The sequence below is a fragment of the Triticum aestivum genome, chromosome 2A (genome assembly GCF_018294505.1).
Source record: "Triticum aestivum cultivar Chinese Spring chromosome 2A, IWGSC CS RefSeq v2.1, whole genome shotgun sequence".
Lineage (NCBI taxonomy): Eukaryota > Viridiplantae > Streptophyta > Magnoliopsida > Poales > Poaceae > Triticum > Triticum aestivum.
Window position 1 is genome coordinate 58,868,635 of NC_057797.1, and position 19,031 is coordinate 58,887,665.

General features: G+C 49.3%; 1 protein-coding gene and 2 long non-coding RNA genes across 7 annotated transcripts; 1 reads left to right on the forward strand and 2 right to left on the reverse strand.

Annotated features, from left to right (window-relative positions):
- Positions 1-8,988: 8,988 nt before the first annotated feature.
- Positions 8,989-14,064, reverse strand: LOC123184700 (uncharacterized). 5 transcript variants are annotated; one of them, XM_044596782.1, is made up of 4 exons: positions 10,371-11,344; positions 10,130-10,214; positions 9,708-9,974; positions 8,989-9,599 (listed from the first exon to the last, which is right to left on the reverse strand). In XM_044596782.1, the coding sequence occupies exons 1-3, from the start codon at positions 10,761-10,763 to the stop codon at positions 9,778-9,780; spliced, it is 675 nt and encodes a 224-aa protein (XP_044452717.1). In that variant the 5' UTR covers positions 10,764-11,344; the 3' UTR covers positions 8,989-9,599; positions 9,708-9,777. The 5 variants fall into 5 exon arrangements, with proteins under 5 accessions (XP_044452717.1, XP_044452718.1, XP_044452715.1 ...); XM_044596783.1 differs by having other exon boundaries at positions 8,989-9,620; XM_044596780.1 differs by lacking the exon at positions 8,989-9,599 and adding an exon at positions 11,693-14,064 and having other exon boundaries at positions 9,911-9,974; positions 10,130-11,112; positions 11,223-11,612.
- Positions 14,065-14,848: 784 nt separating this feature from the next.
- On the reverse strand, positions 14,849-15,151 carry LOC123184701 (uncharacterized). Its single transcript, XR_006493055.1, has 2 exons — positions 15,022-15,151; positions 14,849-14,952 (listed from the first exon to the last, which is right to left on the reverse strand). It is a non-coding gene; the product is annotated as an uncharacterized lncRNA (long non-coding RNA).
- Positions 15,152-15,611: 460 nt separating this feature from the next.
- On the forward strand, positions 15,612-16,687 carry LOC123184702 (uncharacterized). The gene is made up of 2 exons (XR_006493056.1): positions 15,612-15,934; positions 16,011-16,687. It is a non-coding gene; the product is annotated as an uncharacterized lncRNA (long non-coding RNA).
- The last annotated feature ends 2,344 nt before the right edge of the window (positions 16,688-19,031 follow it).

The following is a 19,031-nucleotide window of genomic DNA, read 5'->3' on the forward strand; positions in this document are numbered from 1 at the left end:
GCTTTCCGCCATGGTTTTTTCTGGCCGACTGCCCTAGAAGACGCCAAGGACTTGATCCAGAAATGCAAAGGGTGCCAGAAGTTTCATTCGAAGCCTCACCAGCCGGCTTCTGCACTCAAGACTATTCCCATCGCCTGGCCCTTTGCCGTCTGGGCCTGGATATGGTGGAACCATTCAAGACAGCAAGAGGTGGCTTGACTCATCTGCTTGTCGCGGTGGAACTGTTCACCAAATGGATAGAAGCAAAACCAATCAAGAAGTTGAATGGCCCGACTACTGTGACTTTCATCTCCGACATCACCATCCGGTATGGCATACCACACAACATCATCACCGACAATGGCACGAACTTCGCCAAAGGTGCCTTGGCCCATTTTTGCACGACGCAGGGCAACCGACTGGACCTAGCGTCTGTTGCCCATTAGCAGTCAAACAGCCAGGTGGAGCGAGCAAACAGCCTCATTTTATCCGGAATCAAGCCCCGACTGGTCGAGCCTCTGGAGCGGTCGGCCGGCTGCTGGCTCGATGAGCTTCCGGCTATCCTCTGGAGCCTGCGCAAAACTCCGAACAAGTCAACCGGCTTTACACATTTCTTTCTCATCTACGGTGCCGAAGCCATCATCCCGACGGACATAGAATTCGACTCCCCTCGAGTCACCATGTACACTGCAGAGGAGGCGGAAGAAGCACGACAAGATGGCGTCGATCTGCTGGAAGGGAGCCGGTTGCTGGCACTCAGCCGGTCCACCATCTACCAGCACAGCCTGCGTCGATACTACAACAGAAAGGTCAAGCCAAGATCCTTCCAAGAAGGAGACCTTGTGCTCCGGCTGATCCAGCGAACAGCCGGCCAGCACAAGCTCTCGGCACCTTGGGAAGGCCCCTTCATCATCAGCAAGGTGTTGGGCAACGACTCCTACTACCTCATCGACGCTCATAAGCCTCGAGCATGCATAAGAGATGACTCCGGCAAGGAGACAGAGCAACCATGGAATGCAAACCTCCTTCGAAGGTTTTACAGTTGATGCAGTATGTACCACGCCAACTTTTGTAGTAAGTACGAAGACTCTGGGTTCCCCGAGAAGAGCTCGGGGACTGGCCTCTTTTATCTATATGATAAGTATTACGTCTATCATTTATGTCATTTCATTAATCTATCTGGCACCGGGTTCGACCAGTCGACCTGGGGACTTGCCGCCTTGTACTATGAGATGCTTCATGCGGCCGGACAAGTAGTGTGTTGGCACCCTAGCTTTCTCCTGCCAGAGGTCGCAGCCTGCAGAGCAGCTATTCGGTCGGCAAGAGTCAAGGAGGAAAGGGCGCCTGCATGAGAAATGGCTAAGAACTTAAGGCATTTACATAGTCCAAGCCGGTTTGTCGCCTTGCCAATCGGTTGCCGAGCAACCGGTCGGCCGGCTTCTACTTAACTTGCCAAGAAAACTCTAGCCAGCCAAGTACTTGCCTTCCCAAATGTGGCTAAGTACTTGACCCAGCCACAGTCCGCAGAGCGGCTGTTCGGCTGGCAAGACGGCAACCAAGGGAAGACGGCGAAGGAAAAATCCAAGAGAGAAGAAGGCAAGGAAAGGTAGAACTCGGATAAAATATTTACACGTCAAAGGCCCTTGGCCTACATCCAACATAAGTTCCAAATACACCCCGCGGGTGGAATTGTGCGAAGCTAACAAAGTTCGTTGAGACTAATAAACAGGGAGAAATAAAAAGTAAAGTGGCAACCTAGGGATCGACTGACGGGTTCGGCGGAGTGGTGGAGTCGGTGGTGCCGGCTGGTCGAGTGGCCAGCTGGTCGGTTCCCGCTTGGTCCCCTCCAGCGGCAGCCGGCTCATTCAGGTGGGGATCGTTGCTGGAGGCGCGGTCGAGTTGGGGCTGGCCGTCCGCTCTGACCTCTGGCGCCCCCTCTTCACCTTCCTCCTCCTCCTCGTTGATACGGCTCCAACGTATCTATAATTTTTTATTGCTCCATGCTATATTATTTACTATTTTGAATGTTTATGGGCTTTATTATACACTTTTATATCATTTTTGGGACTAACCTATTAACCCAGAGCCCAGTGCCAGTTTCTGTTTTTACCCTGTTTTAGGGTTTCGAAGAAAAGGAAAACCAAACGGAGTCCAATTGACCTGAAACTTCACAGAACTCATTTTTGTAAGGAAAGAAGCTCAGAAGACGTGGAGTGCACGTAGGGGGATCTGCGAGGAGGTCACGAGGCAGGGGGGCGCGCCCACCCCCTGGGTGCGCCCTCCACCCTCGTGAGCCCCTCGTGCCCCCCTGACGTACTTCTTCCGCCTATATATCTCCATATACCCTAAAAAAATCTGTGAGCACAATAGATCGGTTGGTCCGCCTCCAGAAGCCTCCGTAGCCACCGAAACCCAATCTAGACCCATTCCGGCACCCTGCCGGAGGGGGCAATCCCTCTCCGGTGGCCATCTTCATCATCCCGGTGCTCTCCATAATGAGGAGGGAGTAGTTCTCCCTCGGGGCTGAGGGTATGTACTAGTAGCTATGTGTTTGATCTCTCTCTCTCTCTCTCTCTCTCTCTCTCGTGTTCTTGAGATGATATGATCTTGATGTATCGTGAGCTTTGCTATTATATTTGGATCCTATGATGTTTCTTCCCCCCTCTACTCTCTTGTAATGAATTGAGTTTCCCCTTTGAAGTAATCTTATCGGATTGAGTCTTTAAAGATTTTAGAACACTTGATGTATGTCTTGCCATGGACATCTGTGGTGACAATGGGATATTACGTGATTCACTTGATGTATGTTTTCGTGATCAACTTGCGGGTTCCGCCCATGAACCTATGCATAGGGGTTAGCACACGTTTTCATCGTGATTCTCTGGTAGAACTTTGGGGCACTCTTTGAGGTCCTTTGTGTTGGTTGAATAGATGAATCTGAGATTGTGTGATGCATATCATATAATCATACCCACGTATACTTGAGGTGACATTGGAGTATCTAGGTGACATTAGGGTTTTGATTGATTTGTGTCTTAAGGTGTTATTCTAGTACAAACTCTAGGGCTGTTTGTGACACCTATAGGAATAGCCCAACGGATTGATTGGAAAGAATAACTTTGAGGTGGTTTCATACCCTACCATAATCTCTTTGTTCGTTCTCCGCTATTAGTGACTTTGGAGTGACTCTTTGTTGGATGTTGAGGGATAGTTATGTGATCCAATTATGTTAGTATTGTTGAGAGGACTTGCACTAGTGAAAGTATGAACCCTAGGCCTTGTTTCCTAGCATTGCAATACCGTTTACGCTCACTTTTATCATTAGTTACCTTGCTTTTTTATAATTTCAGATTGCAAATACCTTTATCTACTATCCATATACCACTTGTATCACCATCTCTTCGCCGAACTAGTGCACCTATACAATTTACCATTGTATTGGGTGTGTTGGGGACATAAGAGACTCTTTGTTATTTGGTTGCAGGGTTGCTTGAGAGAGACCATCTTCATCCTACGCCTCCCACGATTGATAAACCTTAGGTCATCCACTTGAGGGAAATTTGCTACTGTCCTACAAACCTCTGCACTTGGAGCCCAACAACGTCTACAAGAAGAAGGTTGTGTAGTAGACATCAAGCTCTTTTCTAGCGCCGTTGCCGGGGAGCTAAGTGCTTGAAGGTATATCTTTAGATCTTGCAATCGAATCTTTTTGTTTCTTGTTTTAGAACTAGTTTAGTTTATAAAATAAAACTACAAAAATATGGAATTGAGTTTGTCTCATACGCTTTATCTATTTAATATCTGTCGTGAGAATAAGGATTCCGATAATTGTGCGCAAGTGAAGAAGAAATCTATAAAATGTTTGGCACTAAATATTTGAATGATGAGCATGATTGCAATGTTGTTAGTATGAATTCCTTGAATATCCAAGATGCTAATGATATGCAAAGCCACAAGCTTGGGGAAGCTATGTTTGATGAAGATGATACTTTTTGTCCCCCAAGTTTTGAGAAGCAAATTTATTATGATGAAAGCATGCCTCCTATCTATGATGATTATTGTGATGACACGTATGCTTTAAAGAATAATTATAACCATGAAACTTGTCATCTTGATCTTAATTTTCAATCACATGATAGGTTTTTTGTTGAGTTTGCTCCCACTATTATCCATGAGAAGAATTTTGCTTGTGTGGAAAGTAGTAAATTTTCTATGCTTGTAGATCATGAAAAGAATGCTTTAGGTGCTGGTTATATTGTTGAATTCATTCATGATGCTACTTAAAATTATTATGAGGGAGTAATATATGCTTGTAGGAATTGCAATAATATCAAGTTTCCTCTCTATGTGCTTAAAGTTTTGAAGTTATGCTTGTTTTACCTTCCTATGCAAGTTGATTCTTGTTCCCATAAGTTGTTTCCTCGCAAAATCCCTATGCATAGGAAGTGGGTTAGACTTAAATGGTGCTAGTCATATTCTTCATGATGCTCTCTTTATGTTACAATTCTTATCTTTTATGTGAGCATCATTGAAACCATCATGCCTAGCTAGGGGCGTTAAACGATAGCGCTTGTTGGGAGGCAACCCAACGTTATTTTTGTTCCTTGCTTTTTGCTCCTGTTTAGTAATAAATAATTATTCTAGCCTCTGTTTAGATGTGGTTTTATGTATTTAATTAGTGTTTGTGCCAAGTAGAACTGTTGGGAAGACTTGGGGGAAGTCTTGTTGATCATGCTGTAAAAAACAGAAACTTTAGCGCTCACAAGAACTGCTGCTATTTTTATTTGGAGAGTGTTATTTAGTTAATTATTTTTGCAAATGATTAATAGATAAATTCCTCAGGTCCATCAATTTATTTGAGCATTTTATGAGTTCCAGAAGTATGCTCTAGCTACAGATTACTACAGACTGTTCTGTTTTTGACAGATTTTGTTTTTCGTGTGTTGTTTGCTTATTTTGATGAATCTATGGCTAGTAAAATAGTTTATAAACCATAGAGAAGTTGGAATAAAGTAGGTTTAACACCAATATAAATAAATAATGAGTTCATTACAGTACCTTGAAGTGGTGTTTTGTTTTCTTTGGCTAACGGAGCTTACGAGTTTTCCGTTAAGTTTTGTGTTGTGAAGTTTCAAGTTTTGGGTAAAGATTCGATGGACTACAGAATAAGGAGTGGAAAGAGCCTAATCTTGGGTATTACCAAGGCACCCCAAGGTAATATTCAAGGATGACCAAGATCCTAAGCTTGGGGATGCCCCGGAAGGCATCCCCTCTTTCGTCTTCGTTCATCGGTAACTTTACTTGGAGCTATATTTTTATTCGCCACATGATATGTGTTTTGCTTGGAGCGTAAATTTATTTTGTTATGATTTGCTTGCTGTTTGAATAAAATACCAAGATCTGAAATTCTTAAATGTTAGAGATTCTTCACATAGTTGCATAATTATTCGACTACTCATTGATCTTCACTTATATCTTTCGGAGTAGTTTGTCATTTGCTCTAGTGCTTCACTTATATCCTTTTAGAGCATGGTGGTGGTTTTATTATATAGAAATAGATGAACTCTCATGCTTCACTTAGATTATTTTGAGAGTCTTAAATATCATGGTAATTTGCTTAAATAATCCTAATATGCTAGGTATCCAAGAATAGTAAAAACTTTCTTATGAGTGTGTTGAATACTAAGAGAAGATTAATGCTTGATAATTGTTTTGAGATATGGAGGTAATAATATCAAAGTCGTGCTAGTTGAGTAGTTGTGAATTTGAGAAATACTTGTGTTGAAGTTTGCAAGTCCCGTAGCATGCACGTATGGTAAACATTGTGTAACAAATTTGAAACATGAGGTGTTATTTGATTGTCCTCCTTATGAGTGGCGGTCGGGGACGAGCGATGGTCTTTTCCTACCAATCTATCCCCCTAGGAGCATGCGCGTAGTGCCGAGGTTTTTGATGACTTGTAGATTTTTGCAATAAGTATGTGAGTTCTTTATGACTAATGTTGAGTCCATGGATTATACGCACTCTCACCCTTCCATCCTTGCTAGCCTCTTCGGTACCGTGCATTGCCCTTTCTCACATTGAGAGTTGGCGCAAACTTCGCCAGTGCATCCAAACCCCGTGATATGATACGCTCTGTCACACATAAAACTCCTTATATCTTCCTCAAAACAGCCACCATACCTACCTATTATGGCATTTCCATAGCCATTTCGAGATATATTGCCATGCAACTTTCCACCATTCCGTTTATCATGACACATTCATCATTGTCATATTGCTTAGCATGATCATGTAGTTGACATAGTATTTGTGGCAAAGCCACCGTTCATAATTCTTTCATACATGTCATTCTTGGTTCATTGCATATCCCGGTACACCGCCGGAGGCATTCATATAGAGTCATCTTTGTTCTAGTATCGAGTTGTAATCATTGAGTTGTAAATAAATAGAAGTGTGATGATCATCATTATTAGAGCATTGTCCCAAGTGAGGTATAAAAAAAAAGGCCATAAAAAAAGAGAAGGCCCCCCAAAAAAGAGAAAGGCCATAAAAAAAGAGAAGGCCCAAAAAAATAAGAGAAAAAGAGAGAAGGGACAATGTTACTATCCTTTTACCACACTTGTGCTTCAAAGTAGCACCATGATGTTCATAGTAGAGAGTCTCTCATATTATCACTTTCATATACTAGTGGGAATTTTTCATTATAGAACTTGGCTTGTATATTCCAACAATGGGCCTCCTCAAGTGCCCTAGGTCTTCGTGAACAAGCAAGTTGGATGCACACCCACTAGTTTCTTTTGTTGAGCTTTCATACATTTATAGCTCTAGTGCATCCGTTGCATGGCAATCCATACTCCTTGCATTAAAATCAATCGGTGGGCATCTCCATAGCCCATTGATTAGCCTCGTTGATGTGAGACTTTCTCCTTTTTGTCTTCTCCACATAACCCCCTCATTATATTCTATTCCACCCATAGTGCTATGTCCATGGCACGCGCTCATATATTGCGTGAAATTTTATAGGTTTGAGATTACTAAAGTATGAAACAATTGCTTGGCTTGTCGTCGGGGTTGTGCATGATGAGAGCATTCTTGTGTGACAAAAATGAAAAATGACTAAACTATATGATTTTGTACGGATGAACTTTCTTTGGCCATGTTATTTTGAGAAGACATAATTGCTTAGTTAGTATGCTTGAAGTATTATCATTTTTATGTCAATATGAACTTTTGTCTTGAATCTTTCGGATCTGAATATTCATACCACAATTAAGAAGAATCACATTGAAATTATGCCAAGTAGCACTCCGCATCAAAAATTCTGTTTTTATCATTTACCTACTCGAGGACGAGCAGGAATTAAGCATGGGGATGCTGATACGTCTCCAACGTATCTATAATTTTTGATTGCTCCATGCTATATTATTTACTGTTTTGAATGTTTATGGGCTTTATTATACACTTTTATATCATTTTTGGGACTAACCTATTAACCCAGAGCCCGGTGCTAGTTTCTGTTTTTACCATGCTTTAGGGTTTTGAAAAAAAGGAAAACCAAACGGAGTCCAATTGACCTGAAACTTCACAGAACTCATTTTTGGAAGGAAAGAAGCCCAGAAGACTTGGAATGCACGTCGGGGGATCTGCGAGGAGGTCACGAGGCAGGGGGGCGCGCCCACCCCCCTGGGCGCGCCCTCCACCCTCGTGAGCCCCTCATGCCCCCCAGACGTACTTCTTCCGCCTATATATCTCCATATACCCTAAAAACATCCGTGAGCACAATAGATCGGGAGTTCCGCCGCCAGAAGCCTCTGTAGCCACCAAAAGCCAATCTAGACCCGTTCCGGCACCCTGCCGGAGGGGGCAATCCCTCTCCGGTGGCCATCTTCATCATCCGGTGCTCTCCATGACAAGGAGGGAGTAGTTCTCCCTCGGGACTGAGGGTATGTACTAGTAGCTATGTGTTTGATCTCTCTCTCTCTCTCTCTCTCGTGTTCTTGAGATGATACGATGTTGATGTATCGCGAGCTTTGCTATTATATTTGGATCCTATGATGTTTCTTCCCCCCTCTACTCTCTTGTAATGAATTGAGTTTCCCCTTTGAAGTAATCTTATTGGATTGAGTCTTTAAAGATTTGAGAACACTTGATGTATCTCTTGCCGTGGATATCTGTGGTGACAATGGGATATCACGTGATTCACTTGATGTATGTTTTGGTGATCAACTTGCAGGTTCCGCCCATGAACCTATGCATAGGGGTTGGCACACGTTTTCGTCTTGATTGTCCGGTAGAACTTTGGGGCACTCTTTGAGGTCCTTTGTGTTGGTTGAATAGATGAATCTAAGATTGTGTGATGCATATCGTATAATCATACCCACGGATACTTGAGGTGACATTGGAGTATCTAGGTGATATTAGGGTTTTGATTGATTTGTGTCTTAAGGTGTTATTCTAGTACAAACTCTAGGGCTGTTTGTGACACCTATAGGAATAGCCCAACAGATTGATTGGAAAGAATAACTTTGAGGTGGTTTCGTACCCTACCATAATCTCTTCGTTCGTTCTCCACTATAAGTGAATTTGGAGTGACTCTTTGTTGCATGTTGAGGGATACTTATGTGATCCAATTATGTTAGTATTGTTGAGAGGACTTGCACTAGTGAAAGTATGAACCCTAGGCCTTGTTTCCTAGCATTGCAATACCGTTTACGCTCACTTTTATCATTAGTTACCTTGCTGTTTTTATAATTTCAGATTACAAATACCTTTATCTACTATCCATATACCACTTGTATCACCATCTCTTCGCCGAAATAGTGCACCTATACAATTTACCATTGTATTGGGTGTGTTGGGGACACAAGAGACTCTTTGTTAATTGGTTGCAGGGTTGCTTGAGAGAGACCATCTTCATCTTACGCCTCCCACGGATTGATAAACCTTAGGTCATCCACTTGAGGGAAATTTGCTACTGTCCTACAAACCTCTACACTTGGAGGCCCAACAACGTCTACAAGAAGAAGGTTGTGTAGTAGACATCACTCGTCTTCTCCCTCGTCACTTGAGTCGATCACCTCGGCCGAGTCCTCGCCCTCCTCCGGGTTCAACCCGAACCACTCTGGCGGCGCCTCGGTGCCGTCCTCAGCCAGCTCCGGGATGAAGACTCCGGTGTCGGTGTACTCGGCAATGGCCGCCGCCCGCTTGATGAGTTCGCCCTCCACCGCCACCAGCTCCTCCTGGGCCTCCTGTCGAAACATGGTCAACTGGGATAGATCTAGCCCAGGGTACCACGCCTTGACGAACTCCAAGGCCCAGCGTGCTCTGGCCCGACCGAGGAGCCCTTCCATGCCTCAAGGCGGCCAGCTGCCACCTCCAGCCAGTCGGCAGTCCGGCTGGGGGTGTGCGGGCCGGCCTGTCGTGCCACAAGGCGGCGATCGCCTGGGTGCCGACATGCTGAAGGCGGCGCAACATCCGATGAGTCAACCGAAGACGGGCTTGGATGCTGAGAAGCTGCTCGCGAAGGGTGCGAGGGGCATTGGCGGCGATCCGCTCGCCTTCCACCCTTCGTTCTTCACGGTCTGCCTTGATAGCCTGGTTGGCGGCACCAGAGTGGCCTGGAATGAAGTTCGCCAGGACTAAGCAAAAGAGTCAGAACAAGAAGAAAAGAAGCCGGCTTGGCTAGAGACTGGCGACTTAAAAGAAAAGTAAAGAAGGTCGCCTACCGTCAACCATATCCTCGATTTTGCCAAAGCCGGCCGTCAGCATCGCCTCTTGGTCGGTCCAGGCGGAGCGTTAGATCTCAAACTCGGCAAGAAGACCCGCCTCCTTGTCCTCCGCCTCCTTCTGGGCCTTCTGAAGAAGCTCTGCCTGCTCCGCTAGCTGTGTGGCCAGCCGGTCACGTTCTTCAGCCAGCTTGCTGCAGTCCACCTCCTTGGCATGCAACGCGGCGTTGGCTTCGCCCAGTTGTTGTTGAAGGATGGCGTTGGCCTCTGCAAAATCAGAAAAAGAAGGAAACAACAACAATCAGCAAAGAAAGATGTAGCGCCAAGAAGATCCGGCCGGAGTGCTCAGCAGTCGGCCCGGATCTCGGGGACTACAGCCCGCGGGTGCACCAGCGCGCCCCTGCAGAAAGAAGAGAACTTACTCCGGCTCTCCGACAAGTCGGCGGCATGTTGATCCAACTCCTGGACTCTAGAGTTGAAGGCGGACGTGCAGAGGTTATGATAGTCCTGCAGCGAATGTATAGTACTCGGAGCTTGCGAATTAGAGTTCCGGGCCGCCTGCTCAGCAGCCGGCCCCGAACTCGGGGACTACACCCAGTGGGTGCGCTGGCGCGCCCGCACGAAGCAATACAAAAATTGAAAATAAAGGAGCAAGAGGTATACCCGGATGGCCTCTCGCGACTCCAGGAACGCCTTGTTGCAATGCTTAAGAGCATCAGCCTCGGCGCGGAGTTTGGCTTGGACCTCTAGGACCGCCTTGTTCAGGTGGGTCGTCCCGCCTCGCCGCGCCCATCCAGCGGGAGCGGTGCTAGTCGCCTCGGTGTCCAGGATGGAGGAGCTCGCGGTGCCGACCTCCAGTGGGCGTGGCGCCGAGGCCGCCTTCGCAGGCCGGCGGCACAAGGGTGTGCGGGTCCTGGGAGTCGGGCCCGTCACCATCTCATTTCCGGCCGGTGGCACCGGTGGGTCGGCCGGCTGCTTGTCTCGCGCCTCCTCAGAAGGTGGTCGCTGGGGCACGATTACATCTGGAATGGCGGCGTCGCCTCCCTCCGTCTCCATAATAGGGTGCTCGCCGCCGGTTTCCCCCGTCTGCGCCACAAACTCCGATGGTGGTGGCACAGAGTTCACGGGGACAACGAACGTCGCCGACTGACGGCGCGCGGCTTCTTCAGTCCGCTTCTTCGCCGCATCAGCGGCCTCGGCCTCCGCCAGGTTCTTCAGGGCGGCGGCCTCCGCCTTGTTCGCCTCCGCCTTCTCCAGGCGGGCGGCCTCCTCGCACGCCTCCCGCGCGTTCTGCTCCGTCACCTCCCAGAGGTCGGCGGCCAGATTGATCCGCCGGGTGGTGGTGGAGGTCTCCGCCGACCACACGATGGAGGCGGCGGCCGACTTCTCAAGAACAAGCGGGGCCCTAAATCAAGAGGAACGAAGTAAAGGAGACTCAGATGAGATCGGCAAGAAAGGAGGAAGTACGAAGGAGGTCAAAACTTGCGCAGAAACCAGCGGTGGCGTCTTCACCACCTTGCGAAAGCGGTCGGCTTTCGCGGTCGCTTCGTCCCGCTTGGTCGCCGCAGCCGAGCCCCTGGGTTTCTTCGGCCGGCTGCCAAACAGGCTCGGCGCGGCTCTGCGCTTATGCGCGCCACCTCAGGCTACCGGCGTGCCAGTCGAGCTCGCGCCCTGCTGGTCGGAGCCCGGCTGGCGACGCGGGACGACTTCCCCCGTGTCGTCATCTGGCCAGCCCTCGAGGCTGGCTCCGATCCCCGAGCCACCCGTGGCGCTGGCTCCTCCCTCGGCGTCGTCCTCCAAAGCCGCCGCCCCCAAGTTGGGGTCATCTACGTCGCTCTCCGCTCGGTCCGGGAGAAACCGGCGCTCCAGCCCTCCGGCGCCGGCTGCCGGCTGGAGGAGGGCGCTCTGTCCAATGAGCCGACTGGTCAGATTAAGCAAATGGAACCCGACAAAGAGGAAGAAAAATAGAAGAAAGGGAAAATTACCATTGGCGGCGGGTTGGCATGGGAATACGGCTCCTTGCCAAACTGCCACTCCTCCATGAGCTTGCAGTTCGCAAGGTAGTTCACCATGTGAGCTACCTCTGCATGAGGCATATCTTTGGTGCACAGCCGGCTTGGATCCCGATGACCGCTCATCTGACTTATCATGTGAGAGCGGCCCTGGAGCGGGAGCACCCGGCGTGCCACGAAGGCGGAAAACAAGTCGGACCTGGTCAGGCCCTCTGACTGTACCATCACCCGGAGCCGTGCGACGGCAGCGGCTCCTGAAGGCGACAGTGTCTTGGCCCGGTACAACCAGTTAGGCCGCTTCCCAGTCGGCGGGCCGGCAACATAGGCCGGCAGCTTGACCCAGTCACCCTCCGCAAAGATGCTCTTCACGTAAAAGTATGACTGCTGCCACAACTTCACCGATTGGATCAGCGTGATGGGAGGAAATGGATTGTCGGCCCCCGGCCTCCGCACCGCGATGAAGGCACCGCACTGAGCCGTCACCCCCGCGATGACGGTGCCAAGGTTGGTGTAGAAGAACTTCCCCCAGAGCTCGATGGTGGGGAGGACGCCGAGGAAGCCTTCGCACAAGGTGACGAAGGCGGACAACAGCACCACCGTGTTCGGGGTGAGGTGGTGCGGCTGGAGATTGTAGAATTCGAGGAAGGCTCGGAGAAAGCCGCTCGCCGGTAGGCCGAGGCCGCGCAGGCAGTGCGAGCAGAAGATGACCCGCTCGCCCTCCTCCGGCGCCGGCGATATCTCCCCCTTCGGCACGAGACGAACCCCCATGTAGTCCGCGCGAGGAAGCCGTCGCGTCTGACGAAGGAACTCGATGTGGTCCTCGTGAACTGTGCAGCCATCCCAGGATCTGGAGTGCGCCATGAGAACGAGGGGCTGACGGACGAGCTCGATGGAGACAAGCTGCGGCAGCGCTTCGGCAAGGCTCGGGCGCTGCCCAAGGAGAAGGAGAAGTGGAAGAAAGAGTGGGGCGGAGGGGCGCACGTGCGTTCCCGCGTCCTCTCCTCCCCCTACTTATAGCCTGTGGGCTACGAAACCGAGGGGGTGGGCATGGGAACATGGGATTAACTGTTCCCATGACCCCACAGCCCCCACCTTTACCGCGCGAATATTGCGCGCATTAACTCCACGGAGAAGCCCAACCGCCTACCTCGGCCGCCGCGGATCCGCTCGCTGCCCGAGGCCCGGTGGTGGTGGGCCCGGCCTGCGGTTGCGTCTCGTCATGCGCGTGGGCTGGCAGGCCGACCCGGCCGGCCAGCGCCACATGGCATGCTCGCAACAGACGGCAGACAAAGAAACTTATCAAGCGCGCCGCCTGATTCCCATCACGCATTCAAAATCCCAGCAGAGGAAACTGTTGAGGCTCCCCGGCTCCTCAACCGCGGCCCCTCTCCCAGCTTCGGAGACTGCTATCGGAGTAATGGGCCACAGGTAGCCTAACCCGAGGCCCCGAGCCTTTCAAAAACATCGGGGCCGGCTGCGCCCCTCAAGACGGCAAGATGAAGCGCCGCCTTTTGGTGGCCGGCTGGCAGAATGGCTGACTGCCAGAAGACGGCCATGCTCAGGAAGGCGACTCCAAGACAGGCCGACTCCTAGCAAGCGGCCTCCAGAAAGGCCGGCTCCTAGCAGTCGGCTCATGGAGCCCTCAAAGTCTGCACCCCCATTAAGAAGACAAGACGGGGTACGGCTACAGTGCGAGCCTTCCCCCGAATCCAGGGACGGGCATGGCCACAGTGCCCCGTTCAGACGGAGATCTCCGTATGACGCGACACTGTTGCCTCTCCTCCCACACGTCGCACCTGACAAGCGGAGTCCTGTTCCCACGAAGGCCTGTCAGGTACGGCTTGCAGACGGTGGGCCCTATATGGCAGCCAGAGCCCTGAAGTCGGAGGAGGCTGGGGCAGCCGGACCTCGGAGGAGCCGGCTACCAGCAGGCAGCCAATCCCTCCCTTGGGCCCCACGCGCCATCAAGCAGATGAGACACAGAGTGGCAACAGTGATCGCCCACCAGGTGGCTGGACTGTAGCCACGCCTCCCTGACCAAGCCTGCGTCATTAGCGTTACAGCTACAGTGATCAGCAGCCGGCAAGACCCGCAAGCGGCGGGAGTGGCTTGTCGGCTCCATACTAGACCAGGCGGCGGGGCCCACCAGGCGGCGGGTCCCAGCTGTCGGCCAAGAGGCCGGCGACCAGAGAGAATGATGACCGGGCCCTACACCCAGGCAGATTACCATTGTACCCCTGGGGGTAGGCCTATATAAACCCCACAGGGAACCCATGCAAAGGGTTCGGCCCTGTTAGGACTAGACTCATACCTAGAGGAGGAGAGAGCGTGCCTATCTTCTTCCACCTCTAGCAAACAGCTCGAGGAGCACCATTGTACCACTTACACACTAGTGATCATGCGGAGACCCTGCAGAGCAGGACTAGGGGTGTTATCTCCTAGGAGAGCCCCTAACCTGGGTAAAGTACGCCGGCGTTCGTGTCTACGCCTCATCCCGCTTCCAGGCACCGGCGATGTTCTACTCGCTCCCATCATGATAAGCCATACTTTGGCATATATCGCACCCAACCCCCGACAAAGACAGAGCAGGAAAATTAGCCTATGGCTCTGTGTACCATAGTCTCGATCCGGCGCCTACAGAACCGTGCACGACCAACATTGTCTCCTGCGCCCAACTCGTGATGGCGCTTGTGGAGTCCCGCATCGGCCCTGTGCATCAGATCCTCGAAAGACCTTGCTCCCAGATCCTAGTGATGGTGGAGTCCCGCATCAGATCCCAGATAAATCGGGTCGAAGTCGTTGGCATGGTGGTGCCGGTGGAGTGCGCTCCTACGCATCTCCTCGCAAGGCCTATCTGGATCGAGCCGGAAACCGGGGCTTCACCTTGGGGCTATGCATTGGCCATGCCGTAAATGATATCACCTCCAGTACGGCGGCGGCGGCTTAGTACGTTGGGGATGGAAAAAGGAAGACTAGAAAAAAGGGTGGCACCCCACCGCCGCAGTCCGTCGGAAGCCTCCTCCGGCGACAGCAGGGTGAACGAGGCGGCAGGGACTGGGCTCTTGAGCGATTCTTAGGGACCTCCGGAGTCACCCTTGTAGGCGACCCGGGAGGTTGCAGCTATGGTGGTAAAACGAATATATGCATAAATTTTTCTGCTTGTAGTATAGTACTCGTTCAGATTTTCACAGGCTGTTTCGGATCCTGCATCTGGAGCACTCCACACTTGTAGCCTACAAAGAAAATAGTGCAAATTAGAACAGTTATGATACACCTGCAGTTTACTGTTTACCTGTACTTACTTGGTTTGGTTAGTTCGTGCTTCAAGGGACGCGGTCTAGAAATCTACCGCCTGGGAATAATGCTTCTGTGGTAAGAGATTTTTTGGAACGCTTGGTTGGTTCTGGTCTTGCATGACCACGAACAGTCGCGTATTGCTGGTTGATGGGACATGCGGTCTGGCTGTTTTATAGCTCGGCAAATCATGGACACCTGGGCTAGACGTGGCGAGGTGAGCAGGGCCACACCGACGCGTAGGCTAAACGTGGAAATGAGGTGAGGAGGCGCTAGCACGTGGGCAAGACGTGGCGAGGTGAGCAGGGACGCATGGATTACATGTGATGACGCATGCACTGGACGTGGCGATGTGAAGAGAGGTGTGTTGTCGCATGAGCTGGCGTGAATAATCTAAAGAGCTGCAGGGTGTGTGGATGGGCATCCAGGAGTGGAGAGTTGAGTTGATGGGAGTCATATTATTATATGCATGAACCATGCAGTGGTGGCTATGGAGAATGTGAGCACGTGTATAGGCACAAAGTGACGTGTCCGGTGAGTTAATCACATACGCTGATGATTGTGGAGAGGTAGGTGCATTTGTAACCATCCAATTAAGCCATGTCCTTTTGCCTATTTATTGAGAATAGGCCAGCTTGTGTTTGGCAAGCTTTGCTTTCGTTAGACCTTCTCATACATCTAGCTTCTGAGTGCCATGAGTGAGGGAAGAGCCCGGATCGATGATATCGTTCGCAAGAGACGAATCAATAATTGGTTTCGAGAGGAAACCTGGCACCGCGGCGAGCCTGAGTTGCGGCCGGAGAACGACCGAGAGGCAGTTCCGCGGCTACGTGCTTTTTGCTACGGTCCATGGCGGTCACTCCCCTGTTACGCCCGTAGACGTGCTGCGTGTCATCAAAGAGCGATGCGGAAGGCTGCAAGGTACAGTGAGAATTGAGCGAGCCTGTCCACCTTATCATTTTTTATGAAGTTTTCCTCTGATGATTTCTGCATGGAGGTTTTACTTCTATCACGGGAACTGCTGTGTGGCTCTGCCTACATCTCTTTCTGCCGCTGGAATTATGGTGCCCGGTGTTCATATGGCCAGCTTGAGTATCAGACAAACCTTAGTTTTGAAGGTCTACCAGAAACTGCTTGAGAACCGGAAGCAATGAGGTTGATTGTTGCAGGTCTGAGGGGCGAGCTCATTGAGATATTGCCGTCCGAAGATCGGTGGGTAATTGAAGTAGCTGCATGGCTTGCCAATCTAACAAGGTACCTAAATCAGTAGAAGCAGAGGTGCCGACACCACCTCTGCAGCCTTGGAAGCCAGATTCTGACGATGAAGGAGAATCGCCACGACGTCCATCATCGCCTACCAGTAGGAAAATGATGGTTTTCCTTGTGATTATTCATGTGAAAGAGGTCTTGGACCGTGGTCCCTTGATGTCTGAATTGCCATCTAAATATCTTCCTGACGAAGGCGTGGATCTATCTCGAATCCATGTGTTCGACACTTGGCGTGGAAAAGTTGATGGCAGTGGCCCTGGTGATAATGGAAAGGCCTAGATCATGTTGTAGCAAAGTTGTTAAATAGCAGCAGTTTTTTTTCCTTTTTCAAAAAAATTGGCAGTTGTATGATGTATGGTTGTATGCTATCTTATCTTGCCTAATTAATGAGTGTTATCTTTGTAATTTATGTACTTTATTATTATTTTTCATGCCATTTTTTCGCTTCTTGGTTTGGTTGCCAAGTGATGCATGCAGTTGCCAGTCCGCATAATAAACTTCGATTACGGTGCTAGGAGAAACCAAGGAGTAATTCACAATATAGGTGGCCATATTTTACAACACATCTAGTTACTTACTGCTAAAAAAGGTTAAAAAAGAGAAAAACACGGACCACCTATTTTTACAGAGTCCCAACTTGTACATGAGTAATTCACAATATAGATGGTAGATTTTACAGCACATCTAGATACTGCTGGTAAAAGAGGTTAAAAAAAGAGAAACACGCAGTACATATTTTTACAAAGTCCCAACTTGCACATTTTCTGATGACAGCTACTTGTTCAGTTGATCCATGCCTTGATGGACGCTTCCATCTTCCTGAATTGCATGTACGGCACCATAAAAGGTTGAGTCATGTCTAGTAGCTCGACTGGCACTTGTCTCATCTTGATTTGGCGTGGGATGAACCTGGCATCTTCACACCAAGCAGTGCAATCGTAGGATGAAACGATGTTCTTCACGTGGTCCTCCAGTGGATCATCAATGATAGTCTTGTGCTGCTTCACCATGCAATATGGGCTAAGAAGGTACTCAATTATTGGAGCCGTGTAAAAACTGCATGGCATGTCATGGATCCTGAGCTCCACTGTGCGATTGATTGGAAACCCAAATGATCCAAATGCTGGTGTCCATGGCTGGATGTCAACCTCACCGGCACGGATCTCAACTTGAAATATGGTACGTACAGTGTGATAGAGTGAGCGACCCGTAAGAGGAATGGAGGTTGATAGCAAGAAATTTGACGCCGTAAGCTTTCTGGCTTTAATTTTGATGTATTTTACATCATTCAGATAAGTCTCAAGAGTTTCAAAGGACGAGAAATAGGTTTCAGCATGCGGTGAAAAAATGACCATGCTAGACAAACTCTGGATCTGGGCGGGATCGATAAACCTCTGGGAAATAAAGCATTGGATTGGTTTGCTTCCAGAACTGGTTATGGGCACAGTTGGGCAGTAAGGCAGTCTGGCTGGGTGGGGCTCGATTCTATGCTCGCTGATAAACAGATTTACATTGTACGCGCTAAAGAAGGCCATTTCTTGGTCTGCGGTGTACGCATCCTCGTCGAACACGTTCACTTGTATGGTTGGAGGCACCGCGATGGATCGAATGGCCCAAGCGTAGCATGTAAAAGTGGATGGATATTCTATTAAGCGTGAGTCCTGTGTGACATAATCTAAGGAGCAATATGGACTGAGGATTTGCTCTACTATGATGCTCTTCCACAAATGAAGTGGCAGATTTTCCATTGAGATAGTAATGTACTGATTGGTAGAGATTCTTCCTAGATGGAGTAGTGCATCATCTACAACAAATCTATAGCGGACACCTTGGATAATAATGGTGGAGTGTCTCCTAGAGAAATTGTAGACACGGTTTCCAGTGGTGTGGTGGGTGCAGGTCATGACAATCCTATTGTCGGTGACGTCATAGAAGTACAATTTGTAGTGCTCGGTGAACTTAGCGACGAGAGCAGCAACTACATGCTGAGACGGAAGAGTATTAGATGGAGAAAATGGGGTAATTATATAATTACGATGGAGAGGCACGCAACTACGGGTTGCGAGCTGGATCGCTCCCATGAAACATTTTTCAGCGTTTGGGCGATGGAAGCCCACATCGTTAGTGGAAGAAAACTCGTCGTCCATCACAAGAAAAATGCCTGAAAAGAAATGACAAATAAAAGAAACCATAAGGCATCAGGAAGTTACAAAGCAAGATGACTGAAGAACAAAAAGATTTAGTAATCTATCCCTCCGAAAGCATGCCTACCGATGGTCAGAGGGGTGGCAAAGTGTCTCAGGGCACCATAGTTTATTCACACAGGCTGTAATGGTTTTGGAGTGTGTGAACCCATAGCATGGATCAGCTTCTTTATATAGCAACTGGCCGTATGTACTATAGAACTACTGTCACCTGTATGCGTGGCGTCTCATGGTAGATTGTTTGCATGCAGCAGCGGTAAAACATCTCGTGCGTATCGTCCCCATGGTAGATCACTTGCATGCAGTAGCTGTAAAATGTCCCGTGCGTGCCATCGCCATGGTAGACCACTCGCATGTAGAACACTTGGCCAGTAATCAGAGACGTGCTTCCGGTCGTCGATGGTCCAGAAATATTTTAACTACATGCATAGTCATACACATCTTCTATTTGTCAATACAGTGCTGCCTCACTGTCAGCTTCCGCCATTACTGGCCCCACAAGCAACGCCGCTTCCTCCTTTTCACGGACGAACATGCATGCGTAT

Coding starts and splice junctions, on each gene's coding strand:
- LOC123184700 (XM_044596780.1), bottom strand. CDS start 12,580: ATGGCGCACTCCAGATCCTGGGATGGCTGCACAGTTCACGAGGACCAC. Junction 11,613..11,692: donor ATGCCAACCCGCCGCCAATG/GTAATTTTCCCT, acceptor CTCATTGGACAG/AGCGCCCTCCTCCAGCCGGC.